Source organism: Pyricularia pennisetigena (genome assembly GCF_004337985.1).
Source record: "Pyricularia pennisetigena strain Br36 chromosome 4 map unlocalized Pyricularia_pennisetigena_Br36_Scf_6, whole genome shotgun sequence".
NCBI classification, from domain to species: Eukaryota; Fungi; Ascomycota; class Sordariomycetes; order Magnaporthales; family Pyriculariaceae; genus Pyricularia; species Pyricularia pennisetigena.
This window is the reverse complement of record NW_021940918.1, coordinates 2,545,535-2,561,652: the sequence shown is the minus strand read 5'-3', so window position 1 is coordinate 2,561,652 and position 16,118 is coordinate 2,545,535. Positions and strand designations below refer to the sequence as shown.

The 16,118-nt window shown below is 53.0% G+C and overlaps 3 protein-coding genes across 3 annotated transcripts; 2 read left to right on the top strand and 1 right to left on the bottom strand.

Moving 5' to 3' along the window:
• Positions 1-569: 569 nt before the first annotated feature.
• On the top strand, positions 570-1,787 carry PpBr36_06356 (uncharacterized protein; the record flags this gene model as incomplete). Its single annotated transcript, XM_029893501.1, has 5 exons — positions 570-671; positions 748-789; positions 859-1,284; positions 1,375-1,629; positions 1,698-1,787. 5 exons carry the CDS (start codon positions 570-572, stop codon positions 1,785-1,787), a joined length of 915 nt encoding a protein of 304 aa, XP_029746353.1.
• Positions 1,788-2,876: 1,089 nt separating this feature from the next.
• On the top strand, positions 2,877-9,595 carry PpBr36_06355 (uncharacterized protein; the record flags this gene model as incomplete). The annotated part of the gene is made up of 2 exons (XM_029893500.1): positions 2,877-2,977; positions 3,094-9,595. Coding segments are annotated over 2 exons (6,603 nt in total), but the record flags the coding sequence as incomplete, so codon positions are not given.
• An 879-nt stretch (positions 9,596-10,474) lies between these two features.
• On the bottom strand, positions 10,475-15,231 carry PpBr36_06354 (uncharacterized protein; the record flags this gene model as incomplete). Its single annotated transcript, XM_029893499.1, has 2 exons — positions 10,475-15,012; positions 15,102-15,231. 2 exons carry the CDS (start codon positions 15,229-15,231, stop codon positions 10,475-10,477), a joined length of 4,668 nt encoding a protein of 1,555 aa, XP_029746351.1.
• Between the last annotated feature and the right edge of the window lie 887 nt (positions 15,232-16,118).

The following is a 16,118-nucleotide window of genomic DNA, read 5'->3' as shown; positions in this document are numbered from 1 at the left end:
CAGTAGTTTTCAAGCCCATGCGGACCGTTCTAACCCAAGGAAACTTGTGCTTGCAACACACACGACAGGGCTGCAGGAAGGTTTCACCTTGGTATTCGCCAGCAACAAAGTACAACAAGTACGTATGACTAAGACCCTTAGAATACCAGCGAGAAGATATCTTTAAGGTTAGAGGCTTCTTGCAGATACAGACCCCCGAAGGCATTAACCCATTCCTAATGCAGTAACAATTGTTACCAAGTGAGCACCTGAAAAACAAGCCTTTCAATAAGAGCTTTGATTCGCTAAGACTAGGGCGGGGGCCCCTGTCCCAAGCTCCATCGAAACTTTTCTACAAATGCGAGAATCGGCGTTGTCAAAATTTTTGTTCCACAGCGATAAGAGATCTTTTACTCCGATACGGACGCAAGTTCTTCCAACACGATCACCGTGTATCCTTTGGTCTACTTTCTGAATCGCCAATTCTCAACATCCGACGCTCATTGTTCTACTATTAGCCCTGATATACCTCCCTCGTGTCTATATTTTCTTTCATCAGTTTTTCACCAATAAACAAGTCCCGATTAACAATGTCGCCCCCAGTTGCTGCCGGTCGTGAAAAGGAGTCTAACCTGGCGAGGTTGCTCGGTTCCGGGTCTGCAGGAATTTCAGAGCTCATGCTTTTTCATCCCGTGCGTTGAAGCAAACCCAATTAACAATTGTGTTTCAGGAGCAACAACGAACACCAGACTGACAGCTGAATGACAGGTTGACACCATCGCCAAGCGCTTGATGAGCAACGAGACGAGGGTAGGATATGCTTGATTCCTACCAGTTGCCCGCGAGCGAACAGCTTTTAGGCTGACTCGGCAAATTTAGGTCCAAAACATCACTCAGCTCAACTCCGTCATATTCAAGGAGAAGGCAACAGCGCCGGTCTCCAAGAAGTTCTTCTCCTTGTTCCCCGGTCTTGGATACGCTGCTGGATACAAGGTCCTTCAGAGGATATACAAGTATGGTGGACAGCCGATCGCCCGCGATGCCCTGACGGCCAACTTCGGAAAGGACTTTGAGAATGCGTTTGGCAAGAAGACTGGCAAGGCCATACTTCACTCGACGGCCGGCAGTCTCATCGGCATCGGAGAGATCGTCCTGCTTCCGCTCGACGTGCTGAAGATCAAGAGGCAGACAAACCCTGAGGCTTTCCGCGGTCGAGGTGTGCTTGCCATCATCAAGGACGAGGGCTTCGGGCTTTACAGGGGTTGGGGTTGGACTGCGGCCAGGAACGCACCTGGTTCATTCGCGGTATGCCAAAATCTTTTCGTCCATTACATATCCGTTTACCAAACGCACAGGGTTGTTTTACTAACATGAGTGGGTGATGGATTTTTCTAGCTCTTCGGTGGTTCTGCATTTGCAAAGGAGTTCCTCTTCAAGCTTGAGGACTACAACAAGGCGACGTGGTTCCAAAATTTCGTTGCATCCATCGCTGGATCATCGGCCTCGCTGGTAGTGTCGGCGCCGCTCGATGTTATTAAGACGAGAATCCAGAACAGGAACTTCGAGAACCCCGAGAGCGGTTTCCGCATCCTGTCCAACATGGCCAGGAAGGAGGGCTTCTCTAGCTTCTTCAAGGGCCTTGTTCCCAAGGTACGTTTAGTCACTGATGCCTTGCTATATGAAAAGTGACAGAGTGAATACTAATTTGTACTTTGCAGCTCCTCATGACTGGCCCCAAGTTGACATTCTCATTCTGGCTGGCACAAACTCTTATCCCAGCCTTCGATAAGATTCTTGCCCGCAGCTGAGTGGCATTGTGCAGAAAGATCTGGGAAAGAAGTTGGACGGGCTATGGAGACTTGTAACAACATTTGGCGAAAGCCAGCAAAATTTGCGGGGTGTTAAAAGGTAGAAGGCGTTCCATTTAATATACCATGGATTCATTTTGGACAACGCTATAAATAAAGCATACGACTCGTATATTTAACTGACCAATATGACCCTGGCGGTGCAACTTGGAAAAACACTTCGTATCCACTTGGTTCCTTTGGTGGCTCATCTCACGCACAAGGGGCGTGTGATATGTGTACTATGTACAAACTGCCTCTATCAAAATCATGGTATATCAAGATCACTAGTGCATCTGTACGATCGTTATTTGTCTGTCATTCATTGGGCTGAGAAAGAAAGAATAAAAATTGGGTTTTGTAAGACGGCCCCTTATTTCCTTAGCTTTGATTCAGACTTTCGGAGGGTGAGTTGACGAGGTGGACATGATGTCAAATGCAGCTGCCCCCACTTCGCCTGGACACTCAGGGCGACAACGCACAAAAGCTACCCCTGCACAGTCGGTTGCCACGGTGAACGATCATGTTTACATTTGGATTGGGCCGTACTGCATGCGGCCAAACAAAATCAGGATAGCAACGCATCCAGACCGGGAGGAGCCTACCTTTACCCCGGCGCGCCGTTCCTTCTTTCCCCAAAAATAACAAACAAGTCCGACGTCAGCATTGCTCTCTCAAACATCAAATTTATACCCCAAGTCAAGGTCAAATCCCTCCGGACCTGGCGTCAATCAATCTTGCGACCTACGATATCTCTCCACACTTGAAACTTTTGACCGCGCTTTTAATAAGGCGGTCGAACTTAGCATTCCATTTCACTGATTTAAAATTTCCATCATCAACTTCAGTACCTCTAAAACCTGCAGCCGCCTCGAAGGGGGTTGGTTCGGCGTTCCATCCCGCCTTTTTGTAATGTGAAGCGGCCACATTCCATCCATTGAGAGGCATCAAACGAGTACCTCCCGAATCGACAGTGACTATATTTGCCGGCGAACACCAGAACAAAAAAAAAAAAAAAACCCCAGAAAAAAAAAACGAATATCACACAAGATGCCTCCCATAGAAAGGGATGCACCAAGCCAGGTGTATGGGAGTCTGAGACATCAGCATTCCGGTTCGCTGTCTGACAACAGCCGTGCCTTGGTACCAATGTAGGTGTCTATTGGGCTCTGCTCAACTCCCTCGATGGCGCCCTCACTGCCAGCAAAATAACACATTCCTTCTCCCCCGCACCGGGCTTTTGCTGATTGACTATGAACAACAACAGGTGGGATAGTTCTGACCCCGAAAGAGCGCCACCACCTCTGCCTCTTAACCCTAATCCCCAATCACCAGGACTTGGCTCTCCATCGAAGCCAGGCACCTCGGCGGCCATTCAGTCAGCCCATGCCGCGCTCACCGAAAAGGCGCGCGAGAACTCGCTCAACCCCGGCCCCAGCTCAAAACGGAAGAGTGAAGTCTCGTCCGAGAGGTCATCTCTCATCAAAACCACGCCAGCCCACCGCCGCATGCAGTCTCTGCAGCCCAGTACGGTACGAGAATTCGGACTCCTACTGGAGAATGGCACTGGTGGCCGCGATTCTATCTCATCCACTCCACAGTCAATGGAGAAGTTTCCCAGGCCGGGCACGCCAAAGGACCCGTTCAGCGACTTCAGAAGCCCCGAAGACGCCAGCAGACAAAACGCCCTCGCGCTCTCGCCAGGCCCTAGCTTGACACCTATTGTTCGACCCATCGCGCGGCGGTCCACACAGAGCATCCTCGGCGAGAACACCCCTCCACAATCGGCAACTATGCTGGCACTACAGAACATGTCTACCCCAACACGGGAGAAGACGGCAAGGGAATTGCCCGTTCCACAGTCTGCCCCTGCTACCGCCAGAGAACTGCCCGAAACCCCTCTTTCCAACGTAACAAATAACTCGAACGCTCTGGTCAGGCAACAGCAATCTCAGCCATCCGTGGCGATAGACTCCCTCTCACAACAGATTCTTAGCCTTACGAATATCGCTACCTCGTTGCAAAAGGAGATGGCACAGCTGAGCCGTAGGAGCCGGGACAATGCGACCGATCTATTGAGTCTCAAGGAGGCCACTAATACCCGGGATGAGGATATACGGAAGAGTTTGCGCGATCTCGTCAACAACACTCAGGAAATTTCGAAATCGACACTCAGGGATGCCTATGGCGGAAACCTACTGCTTGACAACAAGCCTCACAGTGCACCATCCATATCATCAAAGTCTGTGAGACCTTTTTCCCTCCCGCGTATTCCCTCACCCAACAGCTTCTCCGCGTCCCTGGATGGTGATAGGATGAGTACGCCTTCGCTTTGCGGCAGTGACGGTCCAGCCACGATGGGTCTCCTGGAGAAGATTGTGCGCGATATGGGCACAAAAGATGGACAAAATCTTTTGGTCGGTCGGCTGTCTGAGCTCGCGGAAAAGATGTCGGGTATGGCAACAGCGGCCAAGGTTGAAGAGCTGTTGAGGCTTGTGAAGACCAGCCAGGATCAGTCGGTCGTCTTCTCGGGTGGCAACGGCAAGAGAAACAGCAACGGCAACTGGAACCCCCCTCCTGGTAGGCCCAGGAATTTTAGTTTCGATGAAGACCCCTCTCCGGCTGCGCGGGAACTAGAATTCGGACGCTCTGGACTGCCGCCGCCGGGTGCCCGCGCTCTACCCGATCCCGGCTTTCGCGCATCTTCGGCTCCACCAGCCGGTGAGACAGAGATTATTACCGAAGACGTTATTCGAAGCATTCGGGCTGTGAAGGATAGCGTGGCCCAAGGAGGAGGTCTCACTGCTGAGGTTAAGGCCCTGGTCCGGGAGCTTCGAGGAGAAGTGCTCGGAATGGGACGAGAGATCGGTCGAAGACTCGAAGAGGTTCAAGCCAAGAAACCAAACCGCGACGAGAGTGTGACCCGAATAGACATGGCCAAGATCATAGATGATGGTCTTGAAGAAATGAAGCAGCACATGAACCAGCTGATGAGGGAGCATCGTCGCCAATCTACCGCTGCATCTCGTGGCCCTGTGGTGGACTACTCGGAGATCTACAACTCGATGCGGTCGGCCTTGAAAGACTCGCAAGCCATGAACAAACCTCGCAAGGACGAAATGACCAAGGACGATGTCATGCAAGCAATCCAGGAGGCTTGGGAAACGTACAAGCCCGATATTCAGGTTCAGCAAATCGGTCTCGAGCGCGATGAGGTTCTTGACTGTTTACAAGAAGGACTCCGTGAATACGCCCCTCAAAACGACGTTGTTCCGGGCGCCACACGTGAAGAAGTGTTCCAGGCTGTAGTGGAGGGTTTGAAACACTTCACTCCGCCGCAAGTCGAGCCGCAGAGCAGCCTCTCACGAGACGAGATCCTGGGTGCAGTTCGCGAATGCCTGGAAGAATTCGAATTCCCTGTTGCCCCGTCGGCGATGGGTGCGGAGCTCTCGAAGAAGGACATGATTGACGCGGTTCGGGAGGGCCTTGAAGGCATTGAGCTTCCGCAACGCGATGACTCAGTCGTCCAAAGGGGCATCGACACCGAGGAGATTCAAGACCGCATTCGCGAGATCATGCAAGTAATGCGCGAGGAGTTCCATGCCGTCTCAGAGGAGGCTAAGCAGAATGTAGCCGCCAACGGTAGGGACACGGAGCAGGTTCTTGATGCGACCAAGGACGGGTTCGAAAAGCTCCGCATCGACATGGAGAGATACATTGACAGGGCTTCCGGAACAGCTGGTCAAGAACAATTTCTGGAAGGGCTCGTCCGCACTCTAGATCTCTTTCGTGAGGAGATTTCTGACCTTGTCTCAAAGTCTTCTAACAGCTCTCGCGAGGTCCTTCAGAGCGAGATCGAAAACCTCCGTGAGACGGTCAACTCCTCGCTAGTGCCGATGTCTGCTATTTCTACAAGCAACGGAGGCAGTAACAACAAGGAGGTCCTTGAGGCTCTTCAGGATGGCATTGGCAGCCTTCGTAACGAGATGGCTAACCGACCCATCGCTGGAACCAACGAGGTACTGGATGCATTGCAGGAAGGTCTTGAGGATCTGAAGTCCAGCATCGAGAAAATGGCGAACAAACCAGCTGACCTGACGGCAAACGACGAGATCCTCGATGCACTCAGGAATGGATTAGATGGTGTCAAGTCAGAAATTGGGACCATGCGGGACACTAGCAACGACAAGGCTGTCGCCATGATCACTGACAACAGTGCTGCCATTGTTCCTGTAGATGTGTTGCGGCAAGACGACATTAAAAACCTCGAGGGACTCATCACCCAACTCCGCAGCAAGGTTGACGGCATAGAGACTAACGCCGCCCCTGTGATACCCGCCGCATCCATCTCCAAGGAGGACGTGGCTTCTAAGGAAGACCTTTCTGGCATCATTGCCATGCTAGAAAAGCTCCAAGAGTCCGTCTCCAACATGCCTGCTAGCAGTCGAGAGCCTGCCGCAACCGATGCGGCGACGCGAGAAGATGTCGTCGCCATCGAAACCATACTTCGCAACGCCAAGTCCCGTCTTGATGACCTGATTGATGGCGAACAGGCTGTGCGGAAAGATCACATTGATGCCCTCGAAACCATAGTATTGGAGAGCAAAGAGTCGCTTGCTGGACTCACTGCCAAGCTTGACGGCAGCCTGGAGGGACTTTCACGTCAGCAAGATCTCAAGGAGATTGAATCTCTGATCGCCCAGGTTGCCAACGAGTTTGAGGAGATGAGAGATCGCCATGACAAACAGCTCGCCGACCCTGAGCGAGTTACCAAAACCGACGTCGGCGCCCTCGAAGCGGTTTGCCTGGACGTCAAGAGTGCTATCGACCAGATGGTCAAGGCTGATCTCGCACTGTTACCCAGCAAGGACGACCTGCAAAAGCTCGAGAACCTCTTGAATGATTTGAAGGAGAAGGTATCTGGGGATGCCGAAGCTACCGCAAAGGCTTTCGATGACCGGCAGGCCGAGACTGTGGGGGTCAACGAAAACGTCAAGGAGGTTAACGAAAACGTCAAGGAGGTCAACGAAAACGTCAAGGAAGTCAAGGCATTCCTCGAAGAGTTCCAGACTTCTGTTAAGGAAAAGTTGGACGAAGGAAAATCAGGTGTGGATTCACTCACCAAGCTCCTCGAAGACATTGGCGAAACAGCTGGCAAGAGTGCCGGCGTCAGTGACGACCTCAAGGTGATGTTCGAAGCGGTCAAGATCGAGTTTGAGGAGTCCCGAGCTGGTGTGGTCGGCGCAAAGCTTGAGGCGGACGAAAGTTTCAAGCAAACCACAGACACTCTCTCAGCCAAAATCGACGAGAAGATTGGCGAGCTCCTCCTCAAGTATGAAACCTTCCAGGCCGAAATGGAAGAGCGCGCTAAGAACGGCGAGGCCCGCGATCTCGGCCTTGAGGAGGCTGTGATTGGCACCAAAGCTGTGGCAGATGAACTCAAGACTCTGATTGATACTCTCGGAGCCACCGTCACAGACTCGCTCGAGAAGATGGAGGAGGCATCAAAAACTGTGTTCAGCCGAGTGGAGGACCTGGTCAACAAGACCGATGAGAACCAGGCTGACGCCAAAGTCGAGCATCAGCTCACGCGCGACGAGATCAAGCAGGCGTACGGCGCCGTCGAAGGACTCCTTACCGATAAAGTCTGCGAATACCAGCCCCAGATCCTCGAGAGTGTCAAGAACGTGCTGCTCATCGTCAGTGAACACTTTGAACACTCAAAGTCGTCTACAGAGACAATTCAGGAGAAGATCGTTGAATCCAAACCGGAGCTGCCTCTCCTTCCTCCCATCGAGAAGTACGACGATACGCAGGTCATCGAGAGACTTGATAAGCTGTCGGAGAGATACGATGCTGCAACTCTGATAGAAAAGCTGCAGACCCTCAACGACAAGTGCGACGATACGCAAGTCATCGAGAGACTTGATAAACTCTCGGAGAAATACGATGGCGATGGCGCAGTTCTGATATCGAAGCTCGACGCTCTCAGCGAAAAGTGCGACGACACGCAAGTTATCGAGAGACTTGATAAACTGTCGGAGAAATACGATGGCGATGGCGCAGTTCTGATATCGAAGCTCGACGCTCTCAGCGAAAAGTGCGACGACACGCAAGTTATCGAGAGACTTGATAAACTGTCGGAGAAATACGATGGCGATGGCGCAGTTCTGATATCGAAGCTCGACGCTCTCAGCGAAAAGTGCGACGACACGCAAGTTATCGAGAGACTTGATAAACTCTCGGAGAAATACGATGGCGATGGCGCAGCTTTGATGGCAAAACTCGACACTATCAACGAGAAGTGCGACGACACGCAAGTCATCGAGAGGCTCGACAAACTGTCGGAGAGATACGACGGTGCGGCTCTGATGGCAAAACTTGAAGCCCTTGACGACAAATACAACGGCACGCTTGTTGTGAACGACAAAATCGACTCACTCACATCGAAATGTGAGGAGGGTGCTCTTAACAATGGAGAGAAGATTGATAAGCTCTCAGAGAAGGTTTCCGATGACAATATAGCCGTGCGCGAGAAGCTAGACAAGCTAGTAGGTCACACCGAAACCGCCGACAAGGCCTTCAACAAACTGGACACGCTGGAGATGGTCCACCAGCAGGTGTTGCAGACAGCTGCCGAGGTTTCGGCATTTGTGGCAGCGCAAACACTGCGCATCTCCGACGAGCACGACGACCGCGAAAAGACCTTGCAAGAGACAACACTGGCTATCGAGCGCGGGACAGCACAAAAGGAGGCACTCGACGAGGACATCACTCGGCTTCGGAAAGAACAAGAGGAGCTCAGGCTTAGTGTTGAAAGGTTGCGTGAGGAACAAGAAGAGTTGGCGCGTCAGAGAACGAGGCTCACAGCAGACGTTGCCTCGCTTGAGACTGCCGTCACACTGCGGCGGGAGGAGCTTCGAGAGGTCGAGGACCGCGCTCAAAGTCTCGAGCGGCGCATCCTGGAAGGCGTCATGGACCATTCACGCGTGATGCTCATGGCCAAAGCTGGCGGTTTTACAAAGGGCCGCGACGCAATGAGCCGTAAGAGAGTGTCATCAACCCGGCAAAAGAATAGAAGTGCAGATGCCGCCGGCGCTGTTGATGGTCGACCGGTTGGCGCTGAACGCAAGCAGGATTCCAAGAAGATGCGTACGGTTCCCATCAACATGGCCATGTCTGTAGCCGCGGCCAACCGCAGCGGCCTTGCACCGCCTAATCCCGGACCTCAGGCCCGCCGCATCGTTTCTCTCAGCCAAATCAATCACAACGTGCCTGTTGGCGGCTTCAAGCGTAGCCAGAGTGTTCGTCAGCCAGGCCGGCCAGGGATGAGGAAGAGCAGTTGGGCTGGCGGGCGAGACTCGACGCCAGTGCCTGCTATCCCCAAAGAATACGGGGATGTGAATTCCGATGACAAGGAGAACAGCATTCCCAGGCGCGTTAGCGAGGATGGACGAGAAGGTGATGCATTTGTACAGCCCACACCTCACGAGGCCGCCATGGCAATGGTCTTGGCCGATCAGATCACTCCCCCAGCTACAGAGCTGGACCTGGACCTGGGTCAAGACGACGATGCAGCATCTCAGCACAGCGATGCTGATACACTACGTCGGACTAGCATGGGAACTTCTGTTATTACCGTGGAGAGTTCCGTCGCGGGCACGTATGACGGCTCTGGTAGCGACCGAGACACCGAGGACTATGATTCAGAATTGGACGATGCCTCAAGCCAGTGGACAGAATCTCAGGTTGGGGTCACGCCGAGCGATGTAAGTGGCGCTGGCTCAGAGGTTGTTTTGTACGAGACTTAGCTCGTTTGGTTTCAAGTTGGAGGAAGTAACGGTTACATGGACATTGTTGGGTATCAAAGTCCTATTTTGCAGGCATACAGTTTCTGTTTTCTCGTCTTGTTTTTGAGATAATTGTATTTGCACAAAAGGCCAAGGATCCTTGTCCAACACAAGGATGGCTGGCTGGGTACGAAAGCGGACAGGAAGGAAGGGGTAAATGACCGAAGTTTTGTGTTTATGATTGGGTTTTCATGAGGAGTTATCTCAGTTTTATTGTTGTATTTTGCGGGTAATAAGCACAGATTGGACCATGGGGTCTGTTCATGAGGACTCGTTTATGCAGTAATGTTTTTTTTTTCTTCTCCGGCTTTTGTCAAACGACGAATAGTCTGTGCATCCGTGAGTGTATACATCATGTACTATTCAATAATTATGGTTGTTGGTAAGTTAACCAATCTTGTGGGGACGTCTATCTTCATCAAACAAACTGCCTCGAAAACGGCTGCAGATTATAACCCAGCAGACATGATTTGGTGAATGGTGTTACCACTTACTACTACTCCAACGGAAGAACAGGGAGGGTATAATATCGAGAAAAAAAAAAGAGGCAAACGTCGGATAACAGCCAATTCATGCATGAATACTCCCTTATAATCCGAAAAAAAAAAAAGTAAAACCACATTGATAGATCGTCCTCCTCAATCAGCTCCGTTCACCCAGCCATTAAACCCTCAAACCGGAACGCCTCGCTCAGCCATTTAGTGTATCAGGTGAAAAAGAAAACAAGATAAATTAGGAGGAAAAGAGAAGCGTTATGAGCCATCACTTGGCAGGCGTTTTACCGCTCAGCCGGTATCGTTAGAAATTCGTAAACTGTTCGCCATTGTTCTCTTCTTCCTCGTCAGCTCCAGCAAGCCCAGGCTCAAAGGTTACGCGAGGCTGCTGGCCAGTCGCTGCCCATGACCGTGCCAGTCTACTGCTGTCACCCTGGCGTGCCACAGAACCACCGGCTCCGAGAAGGCTTCTGGCTCCACGGGCAAGAATGGGTCTTGCCGAAGATTGCTCTTGCTGCAAGTTGTTGGGCGGCTGCACGTACTCTTGCCGCAGCTGCCGTTCCATGGGAGAAGGCAGGGGTGCCATGGGTGTAGTCGTTGACTGAAAAGGTGGCCGTGTGGTGCTCTGGAACCGTGTGGGTGTGTTGACTAGTATGGAAGGGGGTAGCGTCGCACCGGTTGCTCGCGGTGCAGCAGGAGTGTTGGGGAAAGCTGAGCTGGCCATGGACGCGCCAAACTGTGTCGAGGACCGGTACGGGCCATTGTTCTCCTCGTCTTCATCAAACTCAGACATTGGGCCTAGCTGAACCGAGTCTGCAAATCGCGAGGCTTGCGCCAGCTTCTCTTGAAACGACCGAATGCGGTCCTCGCTAGGACCACGCACCGAATCGTCTGGTCTTCCTGGAGCCAAGTCGGGATAGAAGCCGCCTGAAAATCGCCGTGTGGAGTTCTCAGACCGTTCAGAAATGGGCGGCAGTCTTGAGTCTGGTAGGCCGGCGCTCGGACGACCCCTGGTTGAGGGTTGAGAAGGGGTGGGTTGTTCAGAGTACTGTGCTTTCGGCTGGGGGGTGTAGGGTATGTTTGCAGTAGTAGTGGTTGACCCGAACCGGCTGGAGAACCAAGCCGAGGGCATTGGTTGTGATGGTGAGCTACCGTACGCCGCCGGCCCGCGCGCATTATCCTGCTGTCGAGGTCCAGAGCGCTCGTGAGCCCTTGTCGCCGGGGGGTACTCCTGTTGAGACTGGGATCTTGCAATATTTGAGCCGTCTTGGTCGGAACTCCCCGGTCGACCTCCCGGTCTCGATAACACAGAACCGCCAAAGTTGGGCGGGGCAGTTGCCGTATAGCTCCTACGGAGGCTGGTACGAAGCGGAGTTCTGCCGCCCATGGCTATGTCGTCCACCCCGCGTTGACGCAGCTGCGTCTGGCTTAACCAGAATCCCAGTGCTTGGCGAGCAAGCTTCTTCTTGTTCTTGTCTGCAAGCTCCGTAGCCGTGTGCATCCAACCTCTCAGCTTGACCAGCTCGAGTTCCCAAACCTCCAGGGTTGCGCTTCTCAGCCGCTCGATGTCATAGATGGCAGCATTGGTCTCTTGGTTACCCAGCAGATTTGCAATTGCGCGCCATGAGTTGACGTTGACCTGCATATCCGCCTGATTGGCGACACTGCTCATTATTATCATGCGGTTCGTCTCGCCAATCCATGAGTTCATCAGATCAATCGTCTCATGCAGTTGCCGGTCCTGCAGGGCCGCCTCTGACTCCCAGGTCACGACAAGTTTGTCGTGAAGAGCTTCCTGCCAGGTAACCAAGGCCTCCATGGCCATGCGTTCCTTGCGTAGCCGGCTTGCTGCATGGTACGTCGTTGCAAGCCTGTGCCGACGCACTTCTCGAGCGAACCTGGGCCAGCCCTCAAGACAAGTAATCGCGGCGGTCCAGTAGGCCCCGAGACGCGCATCGTGTGCCATGCTCTCTAGGCTAGCAGCTGCCGCGGTCCAGGCTTGTATTATGCTAACCGCTACATTTTCCAGATCAATCCTGCAGGCCAACTTGTAACTCTCGTCATTGTGGTATATCTGAGAGCGCATGAGGCCAATGAAAGGATCCAAGAGGGCACGCCTACGAAACCGCTGGGCCTTCAGGTCAAGCTGTCTCTGTCTGCGCCTCTCGCTCTCGTGAAAGGCTCGCAAGTCAGACAGCGCTGCGACGGTTCTGTTGTACTCCGAGTAACGGGAGAAGAGTGCATGTCGCTCTTCCATCAGCCATTCGTACAGCTGATTGTACAACAAGTCTTGGTCGCGCCGTCTGGAGAAGTCCCTTAATCGAAGCTCGCGGAGCCAATGTTGAGGAAAGTCTTTTAGCATCATAGCATCTGCCTTGGTTGCAAGCATCTGCGAGAGACCAGCCGCCTCCCCCAACGCATGGAGAGTAAGGGCCTGCATGTTTTTCCTCTGTACAGTTGAAAACTCCCTGAATTTGCTTTCGAGCTTAGCTTGCTTGCGCCAGAACTCGAAAATGACAGCCGCATCATGATCGAGTACAAGACTGGAAGCCATCGACTGTAACATGGAAATGTCGGAGTGCCGGGACTGCAGTATACTCAACGCATTAGATTGGCGCATATGGGAAGCATCCGCCTCGGCAGCCGTCCACAGTTTTGCGACGCTCTGCAGTTCTAGCGACCAAGTCAGAACGGCCCATTGCATCAGGCGAGACGAGTTCAAAGCGTCAGCCACGCACTCCTGGTATTGCCTGAAAAGCTTTGCAAATGTGATTTTCATAAGCCATCTCGAGCGCGTTTGGAGCGCAACTTCTTCCAGCTCTGCTTGTTTCTTCGTAGCTGTGCGCCAAGCGAGCAGCGCTCTATTAGCGGCAAAGCCGAATGCCTTGAATTTGTCTGCCGACACTTTCTGCGACCAGCCATCGAAGACCTTCTTCCTGAGCAAGTGTCTTCTAGCGATTTCGGTTCTCTCCACCTCCTCCTGAGCAGCAGTCCACCAGTGCGTGAAGGCTTTGTGAAGCAGCGAGAGTTCGTAAGCTCGTTCGGCACGCTTCATGATCCGTTCCTCCCGCCGTGCTGTCTCGACCAGTTGCCTTGCCGTTTCTGCAGCTTCAGCTCTCTGGGCCCTCGCCATCCCAGCCGCCGTGCGCCATATCTTGACAAATCTCTTGCTCAGAAACCCTCTCTCCATTTGACCAGCCAGAGACTCCATGTAGTCGTTGCTTGCCGAGAGACGGCTGTGCTGGTCACGCCATGACTGCAACAGTCCTCCCACCCTACGGGAGTGGAAACTGCGGTGCGCCGCTGCTATTTCCGCCAAAACCGACTGCCGCAGTTCCGACTCATTCTCAGCCTCTTCTTGTTGCATGGGCACGTGTGAAACGGGATGCGAGGCCGGCAAAGAATTGAGAGGCTCCCTCCATTTTGAACCGGCGAAGTTCTCATCATCTCTAGGAGGTGACAGGTATGGGGGAAGTGGTGTCTCGCTATGTCTTGCTCCAGAAATTTGATCCGGATTCAGAGCCTGGTCGTGACGATGAACCTCGGTAGATGATGCTTTTGTATGCTTCTTTGGGAGGGCCGAAGGTGCCAGGTGATGAGCACTACGCGCCGCATCGTTTCTCTGGGGGCCGAGTAAGCTGCCATAGCCAAACAAAAGCTCCTCATTGCCTTCTGCATCCCCGTTTCCAGAAACATCAGCATCATGCAAATCGCTTTCGGGAGCTTGGGGCTCAGCAGTCGTCTTGGATCGCGGAGGTACTTGTGGATGTTCACTAGCAACGTCATAAGCATGGTTGTCGTTCCCACGAGGAAAAGCATCCCCGTTGCCACCATCTTCGTCTTCGTAAATGATTTCATCAGCATCCAGGGATGACTCTGCGACCTGAATGCGATGCGGATGTGCGCCACCTGCCCAGTTGATTTCTGGCACATCAAGACTAGCCGAACGCGGGGTAGCCCTGAATGACCTCGGGTTCGAAATGTTGCTTTGTAGCCACCTGGATAGCATAGGCAGATCATGCTGAGCCTGAGGTGCAGGTATGGAACGATCATGTTGGGGTGGTCTCTGTGGCGAGTCGGCGACTGATGACACCGATGGTGGCAGAGGAGGCCTAATAGGCAGATTAACACGTCCGAAAGCAGCCGGCAGAGGTCGCAACAGCGGGCGCGTTCGGTTTGGAGATGTCGTCCGCGACGAGTGACCTGAGGGACCATTATTACCAGAAAGCCCGGCTCCACGCTGCGCCGCCGGCGTTTGCGGGGCAATCTCAGGTAGTGGCCGGGCGGGCAAGTCCTCTGTTGAGGAGACAAACGATACAGCGCGGGAACGCTGCGAATCGTCGGTCTTGGGAGCGGCTCCGTTATGCGCCGGTTCGGCCCAAGTCTCGGGATGAATGCGCGAGTGACCATTGAGGTTCGACGCGACAGGAACATTTCCCTCGCTGTCAGCTCTTGGTCTCTGCCGAGGACTGCTGGATATGCTGCTGTTTGTTGCGCCTCCAGGCAAGTGCGCAAAAGAGTTGGACCGGGTTGAGAGCGCAGGCCGGTCATCATCGTCGCCGGCGTCGGTTGACTGAAGAGGCTGGCCATCCAGGTTGATCTCAATGTCCATGCCCTCTAAGACGGACTTGAACTTCCTGAGCAGACCGGGCCCGACGCCGCGCCTGCCACCAATCTTGAAAAGGAGGCGCGACAGGCGCGGGTCATCGGTAGAGATGCCATGTTGCGGGAAAACTTGCTCGCTGCCCTCGAAGAGTGCCGCCGTCTCGGTAAGCGTTCGCTTCTCGTCGGCGGCAAGGATTTCCTGTCCGCGCAGTACGGACTCGTAGATGATTGATATTTCTACGTCCCCAGAACAAGTTATTCAGTAATCAGGATGACTTGAGAACATGGCGCACGCGCACAGGGTTCTTTGGATCAGATCAACGCACCTTCATTAGAGTAGTATGGCTCCGCTGGTACTGGGCTCGAAGGCGGGTTGTAGGAAGACAGATTATGCGAAGACAGGGAGGAATATGGTCTGCCATCTCCGTCGGATGATAGCAAGTCTGTTGGCGGCATGGGAGCAAGCGTGCCGGCGAAGTCATTATATTGGAGTGCAAGAGTCAGGCAATAGAAGCGCGGTTACTTTGCATAGTCGTGCTGTCGCGTCGTGGTGGTGTTGTTGAGAATGTCGTCGTCTTGACTGTTTGCTAATGTTACACTTAGAGCGACATCAATGCGCATGCAACCTTGGGCCCGTATGTATCGTATCGTCCAGGAGAGGCTCGTTCGGTTCGAGACTACAGAAGCAGACACCGATACAGTTTTTGATGCGCCAGGGGGTCGGGGACGACTAGCGCAATATAGATCCGGCAACGGTCTGAACAATGCAAAAAAAGGCATACAAAAAGCACGAGGGCGCCTCCAACCCGCTTCCGTCGTCGCCGTTTTAAGGTCGAGCTCTCCTTGTTGGCTGCATCTGATCCGAGACTCAAGGAGGAGAACAACAAAAAAGAAAAAAAGAGAAAAAAAAAAAAAACCAGAACAAAGAACAAGCAATTGATTAGTCTGCGTCACCTGCCGGCGAGAAGCTGAAGTCAATGTCTTAATTGGTCAATGTATGCAAGCAACGAGCGTTCCGTCTTTGTTTGTTTGTACAATTTGATGGATGTTTAGGTAAAGCTTGAGGTGAAGACGCGGAATGCCGTGCCTATCCCGGAAACAGGAATGGCGGTCGACGCGCGCAAAGAGGAGCTTGGGCTGCTCACTTTTTTTTCCCACGCGGAGGGGCTGGGATCAAGGTTTGACAAGGATTCGCGTCAGTCCGCATGCAGGTGCCGTGCGCGTTAATGAGCGACGAAGTGTTATTACTCTGTAGCTAGTCTGGGGTCACGTGAATTATTAAGCCATTTCAACTCTGGGCTGGCTTGGCTCGCTCAGCCCGTTTTGTTTGATTTTATTTGGAC